The sequence below is a fragment of the Halichoerus grypus genome, chromosome 14 (genome assembly GCF_964656455.1).
Source record: "Halichoerus grypus chromosome 14, mHalGry1.hap1.1, whole genome shotgun sequence".
Taxonomy (NCBI): Eukaryota; Metazoa; Chordata; class Mammalia; order Carnivora; family Phocidae; genus Halichoerus; species Halichoerus grypus.
The window spans coordinates 79,262,658-79,280,840 of record NC_135725.1 but is presented as its reverse complement, the minus strand read 5'-3'; the positions used below and the strand labels follow the sequence as shown (position 1 = coordinate 79,280,840).

Genomic DNA, 18,183 nt, shown 5'->3' with positions numbered 1-18,183 from the left:
GATCTTAACATGGATTCCCACCAAATTATGATGCAGGTGGCCTGTGGACCTCACTTCACAAAGCACCAATAGCATCTGAGTCTGAGAGCTTTCAAATTGGGCTCCCTAGCCTGAAGGGTAGGATGGTGAGGGGAGAGACAGGGTTCTGCAACCATCTCATCCCCAGAGAAGTTCTACTTACATATAACTTACCTATTGGGCAAGAGATTTATTGGAATATTGTCATCTGTGTTTTCTCCAGAAAAATGCAAGTTCTTGGTCTGTATTGTTCACTTCTGTAGCCGCAGCACCTAAAATAGGGACTGAATCCTGGTAGATGTTCCCAAACGAGCTAAGCGGCAAAAACTTATTTGAAAGAATGAATTAACGAAGCAAACATTTCATGTCTAAACGAAAATTGGGCGGCCACAAACCCAGTCCAGCTGTCCATTTTACAGATAAGGAAAGTGAAATCCAAAAAGAATTCATTACTGTCTATGCTGATCCCACTTATTGTGGTAGAGAGTAGAGTTACGATGCCTTTGCTCGAAACCCCGTGCCTGTTCCTCCAGACCCACTGTCAGCCTTGAAGGAAGCCAAAATATTGGCAGCACCTTGCTGAAAATGCAGGAGGGAGGTAAGAAATGCAAGGTGGTTTAAGAACAGTTTATATAAATTCACAGACTTGAGGTTCACAGTGGGTAGTTAGCTTGCTAGACAGAATCTTGAGTTGAAAAGTGTAAATCAAATCTGGTGTGCACATAATGTTAAACCCAGATTGAGGTTTTTGAACCTGCTGTTCTTTATCTGTGAAATGGGGATGGTCATAACTACCTCCCAGATGGTGTGAGTATTAATGCAAAGCACCCGGCTCATATGAGGTGGCCAATATTATTTATGCTTAAGCATATGCATCTGAAGAATCAAGCATGTCCAGTATTGGAAAATAGATATTACTCATGGCTGAGTCTATCGATGTAGGTGGATAAGCATCTGCATACAAGAAGGGGGGTGAGGCTCTTCTGGAAAGTACCAAGTGAGCTTGCAGAAGAATGGTCGCTATGCTTTCAGAGGAGGTGGCCATTGAAATGCCTTTATCCCCGGGAAAAATAACATTTGTTAGTTGCTTGTGGGGACACCAAAAAAGAACCGAAGTATCATTTCATGAAGAAGAACTATTTTTTATGTGCTTTAGAGGAAAGAGTAGAATTAAAATTTAGAGTGTAGGGGTAGCTGTGAGAGAGACCAGGGGTTTGGCACCCCTCAGTGTGTTTTGAAGTATCATCCAACTAACTCAGAGCTAAACCAAAAACAAAAACAACTAAGTAGGTAATGTCTTCCGGATCTATCACCTATCATCCCGGTGCTTATGTGAGACTAACATACCTGTCGGTGGTTACATTACTGGCTCCAGACTGAACCATTTCTAGTTCAGCTGGGCATCCAGAAGACAGTTCCTAAGCTTGCAAACGCATTCTTCTCTTCTTGAAACTCCTCGGGTCGCCTAGTCCGGGAAATACAGCAACAACACTTTTCAGCCACCTTGTAGGTTTTGAATCCCTCCTATAAGCATCTCTGTCAATCAGTTATTCAAATTCTGCTTTGATGGCTACAGACAGGAGCCTCCTTAATTCTCGGGGCGACCTGTTCTATTCTGATTAGTTCTATCAGTCAGAGAGAGCTCACTCTATCAAGTGGGGCTTTATCGTGCTGTCAGCTCTCCCTCGTCTGTAAATTAGAGCCCTCAGAGCCAGGTTTTCATGGCATTACAACTCATCGGGTTCCAACAACTAGGAAAAGTGGTGGGGTCTGCCTTCTTCTTGTGGTGCTTGGGCAATCAGGTACGTCTGGGAATGCCTTAGACCTTCCCAGATGATGTGGGTTGTTTTTTTTTTCATCATTGCATCTATCAAGTCAATTACCTTATTTGATCATCACATCATAAATTCCACTTGAAACATGTTTATTTTCTTAACTCAGGTGTGATCTGGGCATTTTTTTTTTTAAATCAGTTCCGTCTAATTTGTATTTAAATAATGAGTTTGTTGTCTAGGTTTAAAGGTGCTCCAAGCAGAGTGTGTGATAAAACATCCTTGTTTTCTAGTTTGCTTTGGCCCAGGAGTTTAAAAATAGTTTTAGGGTAAGGGAATCTTTTCAAACACACACACGTACACACACACACATATACACACACAGAATTTACTGATCTATCTGTTGGAGTAGCTCAGTCTATAAATCTTTGATCTGGCCTCCTTGATTATTTCCTTAAAAATACGTTATTTGACTGGCCAAGTCAATGGGTTAAATCAGGGTCCGCAAACTTTTTCTGTAAAGGCCAGACAGTAAATAGTAAATATTTTAGACTTTGTGGGCCCTGTGGTCTCTGTTGAAGCTGCTAAACTCTGTCACATTGTCTGAAAACAGCCACAGACAATTCACAAACAAATGAACATCACTGTGTCCCAATAAAATTTTATTTACAAAACAGGCGGTGTGACAGATTTGGTCTGTGGGTCACAGTTTACTGACCTCTGAGTTAAATCTTTTTTGAGGACTTTGGTACATCTAAGTTGAATCAGGGAAGGTTTTAGATCCCCAATTCTTTTTCTTTTTTTTTTTTTCTTAAGATTTTATCCATTCATTTGACAGAGATTGAGAGAGAGAACACAAGCAGAGGGAGCAGCAAGCAGAGGGGAGGGAGAAGCAGGCTCCTGCTGAGCAGGGAGCCCTACTCAACTCGGGGCTTGATCCCAGGACCCTGGGACCATGACCCAAGCTGAAGGCAGACGCCCACCCAGGTGTCCCAGATCCCCAGTTCTTGATATAGAACCAGAAACTCAGTGAATGTGTGTTGAATGAGTTGAAGAAAAAGATCTTTCTTAACTAGTTTAAAATAAGGACAGGGAACCTTTTTCTATATAGGGAAACAAAAGAAGGACCTCACTGGGAATGTGGGTTTGGAGAAGGCTTTGAGATGGCATCATGCTCACTAATACCAAAATATTTTAACAAGGGGGCAATTGGCAATTAAATGCAGTATTACTCGCTGGGGAAGTTGTTCATTTTTCTTCTCCTAAAAATATGCACCACGGCAGAAGGCAGTGAGCAGAGGTCTGGCTGTGCGAGACCTGGATTTGAAAACCCAGTTCTGCCACTGACAGTGTGTGTCCCTGGAAAATTATCTCCCCTCTCAGACTCTCCAGGTTGCCATCTAAAGATTGAAGGCCATATACGAAGACGTTCTCCGTGGTCCCTTGGAGCTCCCAAATTTTGTGGACTGAAAGAGAAAATTCATATAATTGCAATGTTTAATGGGATTTATGATAATTGGAGAATAATTGCTGCTCCAAACTTTTATTAATCTATATTTAGTTATGAGTCATGCTTTCACAATAGATGCTTTGGAAATAAGCAGAGAGACAAATTGAGTAAACAGAATTTTAAATATTTTATTTATATGCAGTTTGCATAATCCCTGGAGCCCATGAGCATATTAAGATCATTTAAAATATCCATTAAAAGTTATGTGTTATGCGACAAACTCCCCTTTTAGAATGCCTCGCCAAAGGATAAATAGCTAACACTTATTGAGTAGCTACTACTGTCAGATTAATTGCGTTCATTATGCTTAATCCTTCCAGCAACCCTGCAAGGTAAGTACTAGAATTCCTCTTGCACCAATAGAAGCTCAGAGAGGCTGAGGAATTTGCAAAGACTCGCTCAGCTGATGAATGGCTTCATGCTCATTCAGAGCCGGGGCTTTCTGACCCTGAAGTCTGTGCTTGCTCCAGATGCCATCACATCTTCAGAACGGACCTATTCTGTGGCCCTTTTGTTGGTGCTCCGGGAAATGAGCTGTTGGCTTTCCCCTGAGATCACGTTCTCCTGCAGAGAGCATCTGCAAGGTGGCTTGGGAGTGTGTGCACCTGTCCTCCACTGGTGTGGTGATGCCTGAGGGGGCAGAGGAGGGGAAAGCAGGAAGAAGCAGAGAGGAACCTGCTCCCACTGGCCGAGAATCATGCTATTGGAGTTTCTGTCACAGCTCTGGCACGGGTTTGCTCTGCCCACCAGCCTGGGCCTTAGTTTTCCCCACTCCTGATGGTGATGGCAATTCTCCCCCTCTTCCAGGTTGTTGGAAGGATAATGTGCATGATGACAGAGCTTTGTAAAGGACCTAGTGTCCTATAGACCCCACACAATGGAGGTGATGGGCCGGGGCAGTGGATCAGGACAGAAGACGCTGAATCTGAGATCAGAGACCCAGATTCGAGTCCCTCCTGCCACCAATGGTGTGTGGCTTTGGGCAGGTCCTTTTTCTCTTGTCCTTTAGTTGCTTCATTTGGGAAATGACAGGAATATCCTTGGTTGATGCTCCCAAAGCCGTTCCATTCTGATGTTTTGGCAAAGAGATGGCTCAGGTGATCGAGGGCATCTCAGAAAATAGATGAGTCACTTGGAGGACATAAAGCAAGTGCATTTAAGCTGCTTTCACCTACCGTGGATGCCCGTAACCCCCACTGCACCCCCGCCCTCAGTAACAGGGCTCCACGAAGAACCCCACTTGCTTTTTAGGGAATGGTCCATTTAAATAAAACTGGGGCCATTCTGATGTGCCCGTTTTGTTTCTATTCTTCTCAAGTTTCTCCTCCATGAGAAGCCTGGAGCCCCATTCCAAGATGCTTCTCCTGGTTTCTCTGAAATTTATTCCCAGAAGAGCCTTCAGAACTGCTACTGAGTTGGTATGAAAATAAAAATGCCATTACTTAGGTGAACACATTTGGAAAGCAAAAAGGCTTATATACACATCGTAAGCGAGGATTATTTTATCCTCCACTGTTAAGTCAGTGTCTTGTAATTAAAATGAACCTGTTCGCAATCATGTTTTCAGCGACTTTTATCCTGCTTTTCCTCTCCTCACCCCTCTGGCACCGAATTGCCCCGGAGATCCACTTGATGCCCTGATTCCTCAGCTGCCCCCTCGCTTCCGTTCTGGGACAGGGAGACAATGGGGGATTTGTCCCCAACACCCTAGTTGTTAAGAGGCATCATTTCCATTTCACATCTGCCCTTGGTTTCACCTTTCCCTGAGGTGGCTCCAAGCAGGGTGTGTGATAAAACATCCTTGTTTTCTAATTTGAGATCAAGGTGGCTGGGGAGGTGGCTGGGGAGCCCGCGGGGGGAGACTGGGTGGGAAGAGCAGGCAAGAGAAATGCGCTCGTGCTCGCTCGCTCTCTGGTTCAGTGACTTCTCCTCACCCTCCTCCGCTGCAGTTCACCTTGCTCATCTCTGGGGACAATTTACTGCTAACAGTGGTCCCAGATCCCTCCACCCCCCACCACCCAGACACTCAGAGGCTTGTTTTTATTCGACTTCCAAACGATGAGTTAATACAACCAATAGGATTAGCCACCCAGGGATAAACACCCTAATCAGTTATGCTATCCACAAACATTTATCAGGGGTACAGTGTCTATAGAATATTCTAAAATGTAACCCTGGATTAAGTCAGAACACTAGAGAGCCACATATTTAGACTGTAACATGCTTGACTCTCATGGAATTGCTTTACCAAATGATGTTTCTGGCAAATGCACTCGGCTACCTGGAGCCAATCAAGCATTGGTATATCACCAACCAGCATCGACTACATCCATCTCTTTATGAGAAACCCTGGGAGATGTTTGTGTCTTATTGTAGCCTCTGGGAAATGTGTGTTTCTTTCACAGCTCTGAACAACTGCTCTGTTATCTTCTTGACTCTCTGGCTCTCTGGGCTGTGATTCCCTTTTTCCTTGGGCTGCAGGGAAGCTCAGGGACATTTGCAGTCCACCTCTGTGAAGTGTTCAGGACATTATAGAGTTAAGTCTGTGTACGAATTTTAACCCAAACTTCCAAATAAAATATTGTCTTCCCTTTGTTTTTCCATTTTTTTCTGTATTTTGAAGTCTATATGGTATATGTTTTTGAAAACAACCTCCTCCATTTCTGCTATGAAATCAGATTCAAGTAAACAAAACAAAACAAAACAAACAAAAAAACAAGGGGCGCCTGGGTAGCGCAGTCTGTCAAGCGTCCAACTCTTGATCTCAGCTCAGGTCTTGATCTCAGGGTCGTGAGTTCAAGCTGGGCATGGAGTCTGCTTAAAAACAAAAACAAAAAACACAAGCTTCAAAAAATATTCTATAAAGAACCCTTCACTTCTTCAGAGGTCCTCAGTAGCTTCGATTATCTAGAAGACGTTGGAGGAGACTCACACGTAATCATAGATGGCGCTCTCCTCACAACCCCGAGAACTGAAAATTGTGATCCCATTTTATAGAGGGGGAAATGAAAAGGAAAATTTTATGCAGTTGAGACATCATTATGAGTGGCCCTCTGCAAGTAATAATAATAGAAAAACACCAACAGCAGCTTACAATAGTCCACACCCTGTTGCGATTGACAAAGAGTTTTCTGATCACGGTTTCATTGACCTCTCAGCACAGTGGGGCGAGGTGGCCTGGTTTTAGTCTTTATCTCTGGTGTAAGGAAATTGCCTGGCTTGCAGCAGCTTATAAACTGCTGGTCCCTTTCTTAAATTCAGACGCACTGCTTCTAACAGATTCACGAGGATCAGATCTCGATTATCCCAGAAGTTCTCCCTACCGGTAACTTTAAAAAGAGCATGATTGTTTCCTCCCCTCACCCACCCCACCGTCCACCCACTGTCACCCAGCTTCCCACTGGAGCATCTCCCAAAACCAGAACAGCAGTGACAATATGGACAATAACTTTTACAGTTTATGGAGGGCTCCTTCTAAATGCTCTTAAGACAATCCTGAACCGACCCCTCTATGGGAGATGTGCTTCCCGGGATGACATCTACGCTTTATAGAGTAAGCAAACTCGTTCACAATTTCACAGCTAATTGGTGGCAGAGTTAGGTTTTAATTCGGGGTTTCCACCTCCAGCGCCCAGGCTGAGAGACGCAGGGCTGAAGATCATCTAATACAATCAGCTTATTTCCCAGGAGACTAAACACCTTCCCAAGGGCACAGGGCAGGGTCTCCTGCCTGCTCCACAGCCTTTTGTCCTCAGTGTGTGCATCCGAGTGTGTGTGTGTGTGTGTGTGTGTGTGTGTGTGTGTATAGAGGGCAGGATGAGGGAGGAGTCCCAGAAAGGCAACGCTCTGCTCTGATAAGAGAGCCTTCACCTTATAGTTTTCTCTCCAGCCTCGTCTCAAATCTACAGTGCTGGCCGCGGTCTTCATCCATCCCTGCCCGCGCTGTCACCCGCCCCTCCACCTCCCGCTCCCCCAGGGGGATGGGCCTTGCTGCAGCAACCCCATGCCTTCCATCCAGGGTCCTTTTTTAATCTCAGTCTAATTGGTTTGCCTGCCCTGCTGAGATGCTTAATTGGGCATAAGCGTATTCCACGGATCCTGTGCCATTGTGAGTTCTGCCTTCTCCTCCAAGGGGAATTTGCTTGCTCTGTGGGCTCAGAAGGAAAGATGTATTTTATGTTGTGCTCAATTCACTGAGAACTTACGTGAAATTGTTCCTGGGCCAGCAGAGCAGTTAGACAACATGACAAGCAAGGCTTTCTCACTTTCTTTTCTCTCTTTCTCTCTCTCTCTCTCTTTTTAAGGTGGCTTATTGCAGTGGAAAGGGCACTGCACTTGGAGTCACAAGTCCTGGGCTCTAATTTCAGCCCTGCAAGTCATTTGCTCTGTGATCTTGGGCAAATAACTTAATGTCTCTGAAATTTAGTTTTCCCATCCATGAATTGAGTGGGTTGGATTTGATGACTTCTACCAAAGGAGTCATAGTGATGCTTTCAGAATAGGCACCATACTCCCTAGGGGCCAAATCTGGCCCACCACCTGCTTTTATAAATAAAGTTTTATTGGAATGCAGCTATACTCCCATGTTTATGTATTGTCTACGGCTGCTCATACTGCAAGGACACAGTTGAGTAGCTGTGACAGACTCTCTAGATCCTCTTTTAGCACATAGATTGTGTCATTGCTGAAAACCTTCTTTTGACTGTATACATTACTTGGAATTTAAAAATAGGACATCTTTACCAAATCCAACATAGCCTTTCTAGATCTATGCCCACTCCATCCTACATTTTAATGTTATTTTTTTTCTTCCCACCCTTCCTTTTATCTCCTCTCCTCTACTTATCTGCTCATCTAGGACTGCCTCCTTGCCGCTCCCCAAACCTGGCAAACTGTCCTACCTCTGGACCTTTGCACCTGCTCTTCCTTCTTCTTGGATACCCTTCCACCGGTGGCCCCGTGTCCTCTTCCTCATTTTCTTCAGGTCTCTCCTTTCATGTCATCATGTCAAGAAGGCTGTCTCTATAACTGCAACCTCACCCTATCCCTGGGCATCCCGACTGCCTTCCTCCGTTTTATTTGTCTTCACAGCACTCCCCCCCCCCCCACCCCGCCCACCGCCCGGCTTGTTACCGATTTGGCTCTTTATGATCAGTGTGCTCTCACCGGAGTTTAAGCTCATTGATAGCGGCTAATTTGTTTGCTGCTATATCCTCAGATCTGGAAAAACAGTAGGTGCCCAAATTTTGAAAACAGAAGTCAACTCCAGTTTCAGCTTCAGTGTTGTTTAAATCTCCTTCTGAATAGGTCTACATGCTGGGAAGCCCTTTCACTTAGGGGACTTTGGGAGACAGTATAACATTTTAGAATCCTGTAACTCGTACTGTCTTTGCTCCAGCATCCCTACGATGGCCACAAAGTTACATAAATCCATTCTTTGCACATTTTTAGTCTGGATTGTTGGCCACTCAGAACAGAGTTTAGAGACTGAAATCGAGTAACATGGTTAGGCACACAAGGCCCTTCATCATGGGGTCATTGACAACCTCTCTGTCTTTACCTCTTTTCATTTACATCCCTCACGCACATGCGCACACACACCCTTCTCTCTCCAACTGCCTTATCCTCCATTTGTGCACAAGGAGTTCGTCCTTCCCGAAACACCCTCTCCCTCTCTTTGGCCAAATCCTATCTTCCCGTCAAGATGGAACTGGTACAAGAGAATTCTTTGCCACCCCCACTCCCACCCCTGCCCCTCTTACAGATTGGGGCAGGGACTCTTTCTTTGACTAAAATGACCATTGCAAATAGCACAGCATGGTTTCATAGCTTTCCTAAACATGCACTTTTGGCCGCGAAGATCGAAGACTTCCTTAGGATCGGGAGCCCTGTGGTGTTAAACAACAGGTATTTGGCACTGAGTCAGTGCTTCCTAATCACACATACACACACACAGAGCTACTGAGCTCTTCCCAAGTCCCCGGCTGTGTGCTTAGCAGGTCAGTGCATCTCCCCACTTAGGCCTTGTGCCCATACTGTGAGGAAGGAGGTGGGGACTCAGCATCAGCTGCCTAATGTCTTCAAGGAAGAAACCCAATGGCAGGCCCTGGCTGGGTAGCTGGTGGGCATCAGGAAGACTATAGAGGCTGTGGGAATAAAGAGAGAGGAAGGGGGGGAGGGAAAGAATTGAGTCTTGGGCTTGTAATTTGATCATGGGGGTGGCATTACCAGATTCTATGGCTTTTACATTTTACGTCTCAGTATCTATATTAAAAGACTGAAATAAGAATCAGCATACCAGTTTTCTCCTCCCAGCTCTACCACTATCTAGCTGTGTGACTTTTGACACATTACTTAACCTCTCTGTGAAAATGCACATTGGTTTTGAGGAATGTAGTTGTCGTAGTCACATGAAAAAAGATTAGTAATCCAAGGTCATAAGTTATAAATCAAAGTGATTATATATATGTGTCTGTTACATTGAAGTATGAGTATTTTCTATGCACATACATAATTTCATAATTACATTTATATGTAATTTTATAAGTTTCAGGGATAAACTGAGGAGGAAAGACTCTTTTCCTCAGAAATATCTGATGATCCTCATTGTCTTTTATTGGTCATCTCTTGCTGAGTAGCAAATTACCCCCATAACTTGGTGGCTTAATATAACAACATCTATTAGCTCACAGTTTCTGTGGACTGGGCACCTGGGTGTGGCTTCGCTGGGCGCCCTGGCTCTCTCCATCTCTGGGCTGTGGTTATTGGGTTCAAGGCTCAGCTGGAAAGGGTCTGCCTCCCAGCTCACCCATGCGGTTACTGTTAGGACTCAGGGCCTTCTGAGTCCCAGTTCCTTGGAAGCTGCTGGCCGGAGGCTTCCCTCGGTTCCTGGCCATGTGGATCTCTCCATAGAGCATCTCACACCATGGCAGAGGGAGAGCCAGAGCGAGTGAGAGAGAGATTGAGAGAGACACACACACACAGGGCAGGCAAAACGGAAGTCGAAATCTTTTGTAAATGAATCCTGGAAGGATCATTCCATCGCTTCCCCATTCCATCCATTAGAAGCAAGTCACTGGGTCCCTTCCTGCCCACACTTAAGCAGAGGGGACTGGTTACACAGGGGTGTGAACACCGGGGCGTGAGGGTCATGGGAGTCACGTCACAAGCTTCTGCTGGCTCGCAAGTCCCCTCCCCCTGTCCCACTTGCTCCCTCTTGTCCTTTCCCTCCCTTCCTGTTCAGCTCTTCCTGGATCTCATGGTCCATCCCCCATCCACTCTGCTCCTGCCCTTTCTTCCATGGGGAGAGCTGTTCTCCACCACATATCTATTTAAAGCCCACGTGGACTTCAGAACTGTAGTTCAGCTATGACCTCTCCTCTGAAGCTTCCCCTGGAGCCTTGAGAAGTCTAAGCTCTTCTGTGTCCTCTAGTCCTGGATTGACAACAGACTGGAAATGTCTTGTCTTTCCTGCGGGACTGTGAGCTTCTTCAGGACGTGGGCCTGGGAAGTGTCCACCCCCTTCCCGTAGACCTCAGAGTTTGCACTTCCTGGGTGCCGCGTGCAAGGGTTCCTTGAGTGCAGCTGATTAACTTAATACCGATGATGTGCAACGTACTGAGCTGACTTTATTTAGAATTTCAATGGTGTTAAGAATTACGAACAGAGATTCCATAAGCTCTGAGTCTTGGAAATGTATTCCAATTTGAAAGCATTTTTTCAGACCCATGTTCCTCTGCATCGGGGGTCAGACTCCACCGCTGAATTACAGGGGCATATTCCGGGGTGATTCCCCCCCTGTTCTGCTTCTCCTTGCTCCGTGCCCCCCCCTTAATTCGTCTCTCCCATCTTGTGGCAGGAGAGGGAGACCTTTTCATTAAACTCTGGTTCCTATCATTTATCTAGGCTGACCTTCCCGTCCTCTTGGCTAGGCTGTTTTTCTCAAGGGCCTTGGGGCTTGTAATTCAGGCAGACTGGAGAGCTGGTTGTTCCAGAAGGAGCTTCATCTTTGGTAGGAACAGAGGTCATAAAGCAAAAGCAGCCTGAACCAAGGCCCTTCGAATTTCTACTTGTATTCAGTTTACGTGCTCCTTGCTCATTGCCCATGAACTTTTAATGATTTTCTTATCTGGGAATTTGTGAGGATATAAAGTTATAAAACTCTCTTTCACATTGGATTAGTACCTGGCAGTTTCCAAAGGTGTACTCACACCCGATGTTTCATGTAATCTGTGCGCCAGCAATAAGAAGGAGATAATATTAATTGGATTTCATAGATAAGGAGATGTAAGTCCGGAGAAGTGACAAGCTTTGCCCAGGATGGTCCCGCATAGTTTGCAAGAGGCAGAGTGAGATCCCGAGCTGGACTCCCGGGTTGAAGGTCTTCAGTCTTGATCCCTTCCATCGTTAGTGAAGAAAGGAAATTCTCCCACATGGTCTTCACGACATAGCTTTATTTTTTCCAAATGGTAAATGCTCACTGAGTACATGTTAAAATTGTGAATCAAACAAGCTCTGGGCTAATTATTTGATTTTCGAATTGTCCTAGAGCTTGCTCTAGGTCTCAACCTGCTTTGCGCCTTAGGTCTCAACTTGCTTTGTGCTTTAGGTCTTCCCTGCTGTGAATAGCCTTCCTCTGCTCCCTCTCTCCCTCCCTTCTTTCCTTCCATCCATCCACTCATTTGTTTATTCGTCCAGGTGGCATTCTTAGGAGTCCTGCCATGTAACAGGAACCATGTACCAGAGAAGATCCTGTCTCTGGGGTGTCATTCACAGTCTGGTGGGAGAGATGGGTAAGCAACTAGGCAACAATGACTTTTGTATCTTGATGCTCTGTAAGCAACATGAGAACATGACTGTGTCTGTCTGGCTCACCACAGTATCCCGGTGATGAGAACAGTGCTCAGTAAATATGTGTGCTTGAAGAGAATTAAGGGCTCTAGATCACTTGACAAATACTAAAAATAATAGTTGTCGCTTTCTCACCTTAAGGAGCGATGCCTGAATGGGATGGTTGGGTGGACTCTGCCTTGGGGGTAGAAGTGGTAAATCGAGGCATCTTGCTCCTCTCTCTCACCCAGGGAGTTTGCCCGTTGGAAGGTGAGGAACACAGCCATCGAGAGGAGAGACCTGGTCCGCCATCCAGTGCCCCTCATGCCGGAGTTTCAAAGGAGCATCCGCCTGCTTGGCAGGAGACCCACCACTCAGCAGTTCATCGATACCATCATCAAAAAGTACGGCACCCACCTCCTCATCTCTGCCACCTTGGGAGGTAGGTCGGCAGCCGCTGGGCCAGAGCCTTGTCATGACTTTAGGCCTGGGTTGGAGGGGAGGGCGGGGTATCCTAGGATCAAAGCCAGACTAACTTCTCTTCCCCTATATGTCACTCAGAAGCATCTGTCACAGATGAGCCAAATTGTCTTGGTGGCTCTGGTCACCGTAGAGCACTTGATGCCCTCCTCTGGGACCCTCTACCTTGAGTTTACTAACTTTTGCGGAAGTACAACTTTTGTGGCCTCACCTTGGAATTAGCTCAATTCGTCAGGGATTCTTAATCTGATTATTGTATTAGTTCCTTTGGAATGCGGTCTAATCTGGGGAAATAATTAAGCTTCAGATGCTGTTTCGAGAATTGCCTTTGTTTATTTAAGTCTGCTGGAGGGACTGATAACTTGAGGTTATCATTTTACAAGGAGGGTATTATTTGTATCTTATATGGGCTTGGAGTAGGTTAATAGGAAAGCTGACTAACTGCTGCAACCTGCTTAGCCTTACCCATCCCTCCCCATCAAGTCCAACCCATCTTTAAGGGAGTAAGAAGAGGAGGAGAGGATAAAAGGGAGGATATAAATTTTTTAAAAAGGGGGGATATGGTAGAAACTAGCATATTTTGATGCTTCTGGTTCTTGCCTACATGCATCGTTTTACATTACGAGCTACATTCCCTCGGACATCAGTTTTCTGTCACAATGACCAGGGCCACTAAATTCTGAGACAGCCTCTTTGGTGGTGGAGCCCCGCGTCTCCCGCTCAGAGAGCTGCTAGCTTGCATTAGATTTGGCCCTTGCCGATTAAACAAGACTGGTGTCTTGATGGAGGCAGGGCAGGTGGACAGAGGTATGATTATCACGTTCGATCCTCTCCTTGAGAGGAGGGGTGAGCCCCATGAGCCGGAGGCAGCATGGGTGAAGCAGCTCTTTAGCTTGGCAGGAGTCGGCGAGGGACCCGGAAGGTGGCCGTGCTTTCGAGGCTGAGAACACAGTATGCACTTTGAGGAAGCCCAGATTAGGAATTTGACGATGTGGGGAGTGTCGAGGGAGAAGCTGGTTGGGCAAATTCATCCATCCTCCCAATAAGAAAAGCTGGTATATTATTTGCCCTCAGTAAGCCTCGCCCTTTGCCGGTAGGTCCTTAAAATCTGCAAGTTAAGTCCAATTATCTCCACTGTCTAGCTAGAGGTATGGCTAGCGAGTGACAAAGCTAAGGGTTTCTCTTGTTTCTGTTTTTAGTTCTATTTTTTAAACGAAAAACAAAAGAAAACAAAACAGAGTTTACCCAAAGTTTTTAACTTCGGGTTTTCTGTCCACAAAGCCTGCATTTTTTTTTTTTTTGACTCAACATCAGTATTTCTTTAACCAATTCATTCACTCCCCCCGCCCCAACCACTCCAAAATCGACCAACCATTGTGTATTTGTCACCTGTTGCTAGTCAAATATTAAGTAGGACTTTGAATGTTAAACCATGCAGTACACATTCTATTCTGTTATAAAGTGAAGACGAAATCATTTCCACGTTGAGCGTTTCATTCACCTGTACCCCTTTTTCTTTGAACTTCTCCACCTCCCATTTCACTTGAATAAAAAAAAAAAAGAAAGAAAAATATATTGCGACCAATTCCGTTCTTCAATTAGAAGCTGCATTCTATCCGAGTCCCTGGAAATCCCAAATGACAAAGCTCTTTCTTTGGCTGTGAAATATATTTTTAATTTCTCCAAGGCGAAGTGGTGAATTATTCACAGAGCCTTGTTCCTCTTCTGTTTTTACAGCACAACATTTTAAAATATGCAGAGCTTTGGATTGAGTTCCAGTGTTGGACAGCAGGCCCTAAATGTTCCCTCAGTCCTCAAGGTGGAGGAGTAGGGAGCAGGAAGGGGAAGAGATTTACTGTTCACTGAACACCAATGTGCCAGACAGACCCTACATGGGGTCCTTCTTCCATCATGATTTCACTCATTCATGGAAAATGTTTCTTGAGAGCCTCCTCGTGCAAGGGGAGGGGATGGATGGGGTCAGTTGCAGTGAATGGAAGGGCAGGCTCTGGAGTTCACCTGCCTTAGTTCCAGTCCTATCTCCTGGTCCACGCCAGTTAGGACCTTGGTTTCCTCTTGTATATATAGAAGTGCATATTATGACAATTAAATAAAATGTGGCATTAAATGTGCTGAGCACAGTGTTGGGCACCAAACTGATTGTCGCTCGCGTTGGTGGTGTTTCATTATTCTTACTATAATTATTGTAATTTCGTGGGGCTGAGGAGCTTGAGGATTTGGGATTCGAGCCCATTGCTACCACTCACTAGGTGAATAGGAGACATTGAGAAATTCACTTTCCCACCTGGATACCCGTTTTCCTGCCTAAATACAAGGAGGTGCAGAACATGTTATTCTCTGTAATTTCTCCTACAAAGAACACCATGTTCATTTGGAAGAAATGCTCTGATAAGCTGTTCAAGGTGTCAGGTGAGTTCCTAAGGTCAGGCTCAAACAACAAAAGATGATCCTAAACTGTCACATGGAGGACAAGTTAATGCACGTATTTGGCTCCTGAGGGAGAGAGAAGAGGAAGGAAAGGCAGTGAGAAAGAAGAAGTGTAGCTCGCAGGAGGGCCGACACATTTCCACTCCATGGGCTCCTCAAGTTTTTGGTGAAATTGATTGAACTCGTAATGGACTTGATATGAATGATGTTTCTCATGGGAGGTGGTAAGGGGGAGAACTGGGGGTCTAGAATGACACACGGGAATATGGGGATAGCAGTTTCCCTCCATCCCTCTGAAGGAAACACCCCGGAGCCTGGGTATCTGTGTGATACGTATGATTAAGTTGGCATGCATGGGACTGCATGCCTACCTCTGCAGACAGATGTGCACAGACGCCTCCCCAGACCCAGATGTGAGTTAATCTGGATGCAGACATACATACATCTGCAGCACACTCGTGCATACACGTGGGACTCCTGCGTATAGATAGGATGCACGTGAGAGGTTGCACATGTATGTGAATGCGTGTAAATTACGTGAATGTCTGTTTATGCACAAGGGCTTATGTTTCTGTGCTTGTGTGTACGTTTTTGTGTATATTCATTATTCCCCACCCTGCATTTTGGGAAAGCTCCCCTGGGCTAAGAGAAAGGCTGAGAATAAAGTCACAGGAACTCAGAAGGGAGGGGGGAGGGATGCCCCAGGGGACCCCAAATCCAGACCTCCCCCTCCCTTACCCAGGAGCAGTATCCCCTCTACACTCACAAGGTCCAATGATCTACTGCCGCGTCATCCCCATCCCCTATGTGTCTGAGTCCCACTTTGTTCCCCTCTGAAAGAAGTGGTGCAGAGAGAGATGCGAATCCCTTGGAGGACAGAGAGATGGAGGAAAGGCCTATGTGGGGTGAAGAGGCAATTTGCAGAATCCCAAATGGGAAAGCAACTCTAAACAGAACATTCTCTTTTTTTTTTTTTAAAGATTTTATTTATTTATTTGAGAGAGATATTGAGAGAGAGCACATGAGAGGGAAGAGGGTCAGAGGGAGAAGCAGACCCCCCGCTGAGCAGGGAGCCTGATGTGGGACTTGATCCCGGGACTCCAGGATCATGACCTGAGCCGAAGGCAGTCGCTCAACCAACTGAGCCACCCAGGCGCCCCAACAGAACATTCTCTTAATAAACAAGAAATTAAGTCTTAATAATGCAGCAAGAAGCCCATTAACCCCTCTTGATCTAAGGCTTGCTTCTGCCAGTTTTCAGTCCGAAGGGAGCTGTGCCTCTTCCACCTTCTCTTCCGCAGGCCCCATGGAGAGCTTGCGCTGACACTTGGAATATTTGTTTCCTCTGCCTCCTGGCTCTAACTTCTAACATATTCACATATCAAATCATTTACGCCTCCGCTAGCCATTCATTCATCCATCCACCCATCCATCCATCCATCCATTCATCCATCCCACAATAACTGAACATCTCTTCTTCTTCTGATCTAGGTGAAGCGTTGGGAACAGTACAAAATCCATAGAGTCCTTGCTCCACCAGGCCATCACCCACCCTCCTGGAATTCCTTGTCTAATTGTACATGGAGTCCTTTCTAAGCCAAATCTATTCAGGTCACTGTGGACTCTGAAGGACGGAAGATCATGTCCTCCTGCATTACCAGTGAGACTTCATGGGAAAGTGCAAACATGAGTGTCTTACTCTGAACTCATATCTAGGCATGTGGGACCCAAAAGTTAATTTTGATGATGATGAATCTTCTCATGGGGAGATTTCAGTCTAGTGCTTGAAGCAGATGTGTCACTCAATCAACATTGTAGATTCGGTTGACTTCCATATATATTCATTCATCCACAAATACTCGGATCATTTGCAAAGCACATGACAGTGGAATGAGGGAGGCCTCTTACCTCCTCCCTGCCCTCACAGCGATTCTCCTCTAGCGAGGGAGCCAGGCAAGCAGTCACCAGGAAATGTGGGAAGTGATGCATTGGAGAAATGAAAGAGACAGGGAGCACGTGGTTAGAGCTCTTGATCTAGTTTAAGTAATGAGTGGGGGATTCTGGGAAGGCTTCCCAGAGGAGGTGTTGTCTTAGGTGACATCTGAAGAGTAGAAGTTAGTCAGGAAAGGGAAAAAGAAAGAAAGAAAATAAGAGTCCCCCCCGTGAGAAAATAGGGCGCACTTGTGCAGGACGGAGCATACGTGGAGAGGGTGACGGGGTATGTAGCTGGAGCGACCAGAGCATCAGCGTCTTGTAGTCCACCTTCCTAGCAGGGATGCAGGCACCCTTCTTTCTGGGCTACGTTCCACTCTCTGTATCCTTCTCCCTTTGCTATCCGTCTAGTATACGGAAGTGCTCCCCTCGCATCTCTGTCTCCCTGCGCCAGCATTGTCCACTAGAAAGTAAGTGTGAGCCGCATATGCCGTTTTAGATTTTTCTCACAACCACGTCTTTAAAAGTAAAAAGAAAAAGGGGAGAATCAGTGTTAACAATACATTTTATTTAACATAATATATTCCAAACATTAGCTTTTCCATGTGTAATCAACAGGATAAACTTTTATTGAAGTATTTTATTACAGTGCGTCTCCATTTAGGCTAGCCACATTTCAAGTGCCTGAGAGCCACACTTGAGGGGTGGCTCTCATCTTGGACAGCATACTTGTAGTCACTCAGTGACTCTAAAACAGGGACAGTATGTTATCCATTTGTCACCCCAGTGCCCGCCAAACTCCTCAACACATGCATGCTGAGCTAAATTGAATGGACAAGGTAGAGAGTCATAGGGGGAAGGTGATTACATCTCTCTCGGGGTGAGGGTACGGTTGGGCAAGCTTGCCAGAAAGATGATGGCTCACTGGGTTCTGAGGAGCGTATAGGAGTATGCCAGGTCAAGGACAGAGGAGGAAGGGTAAGAGAAAGTGACAAAAGCTGGATAGGAATTTAGCGGTCAGATAGGAGAGGAACAGAATGGCATTCTTTTATTTTTTTTTTAAAGATTTTATTTATTTGACAGAGAGATAGAGAGCACAAGTAGGCAGAGTAGCAGGCAGAGGGAGAGGGAGAAGCAGACTCCCCGCTGAGCAGGGAGCCCTATGCGAGGCTCTATCCCAGGACTCTGGGATCA

At 45.7% G+C, this 18,183-nt stretch overlaps 1 protein-coding gene across 1 annotated transcript in view; it reads left to right on the top strand.

The window, feature by feature from the left end:
* Positions 1–18,183, top strand: part of BRINP1 (BMP/retinoic acid inducible neural specific 1) — a 170,443-nt gene that overhangs the window by 94,353 nt on the left and 57,907 nt on the right. The window contains exon 3 of the mRNA XM_036090482.2: positions 12,381–12,571. Coding sequence (XP_035946375.1) covers positions 12,381–12,571 — 191 coding nt within the window. The remainder of the gene's footprint in view (positions 1–12,380; positions 12,572–18,183) is intronic.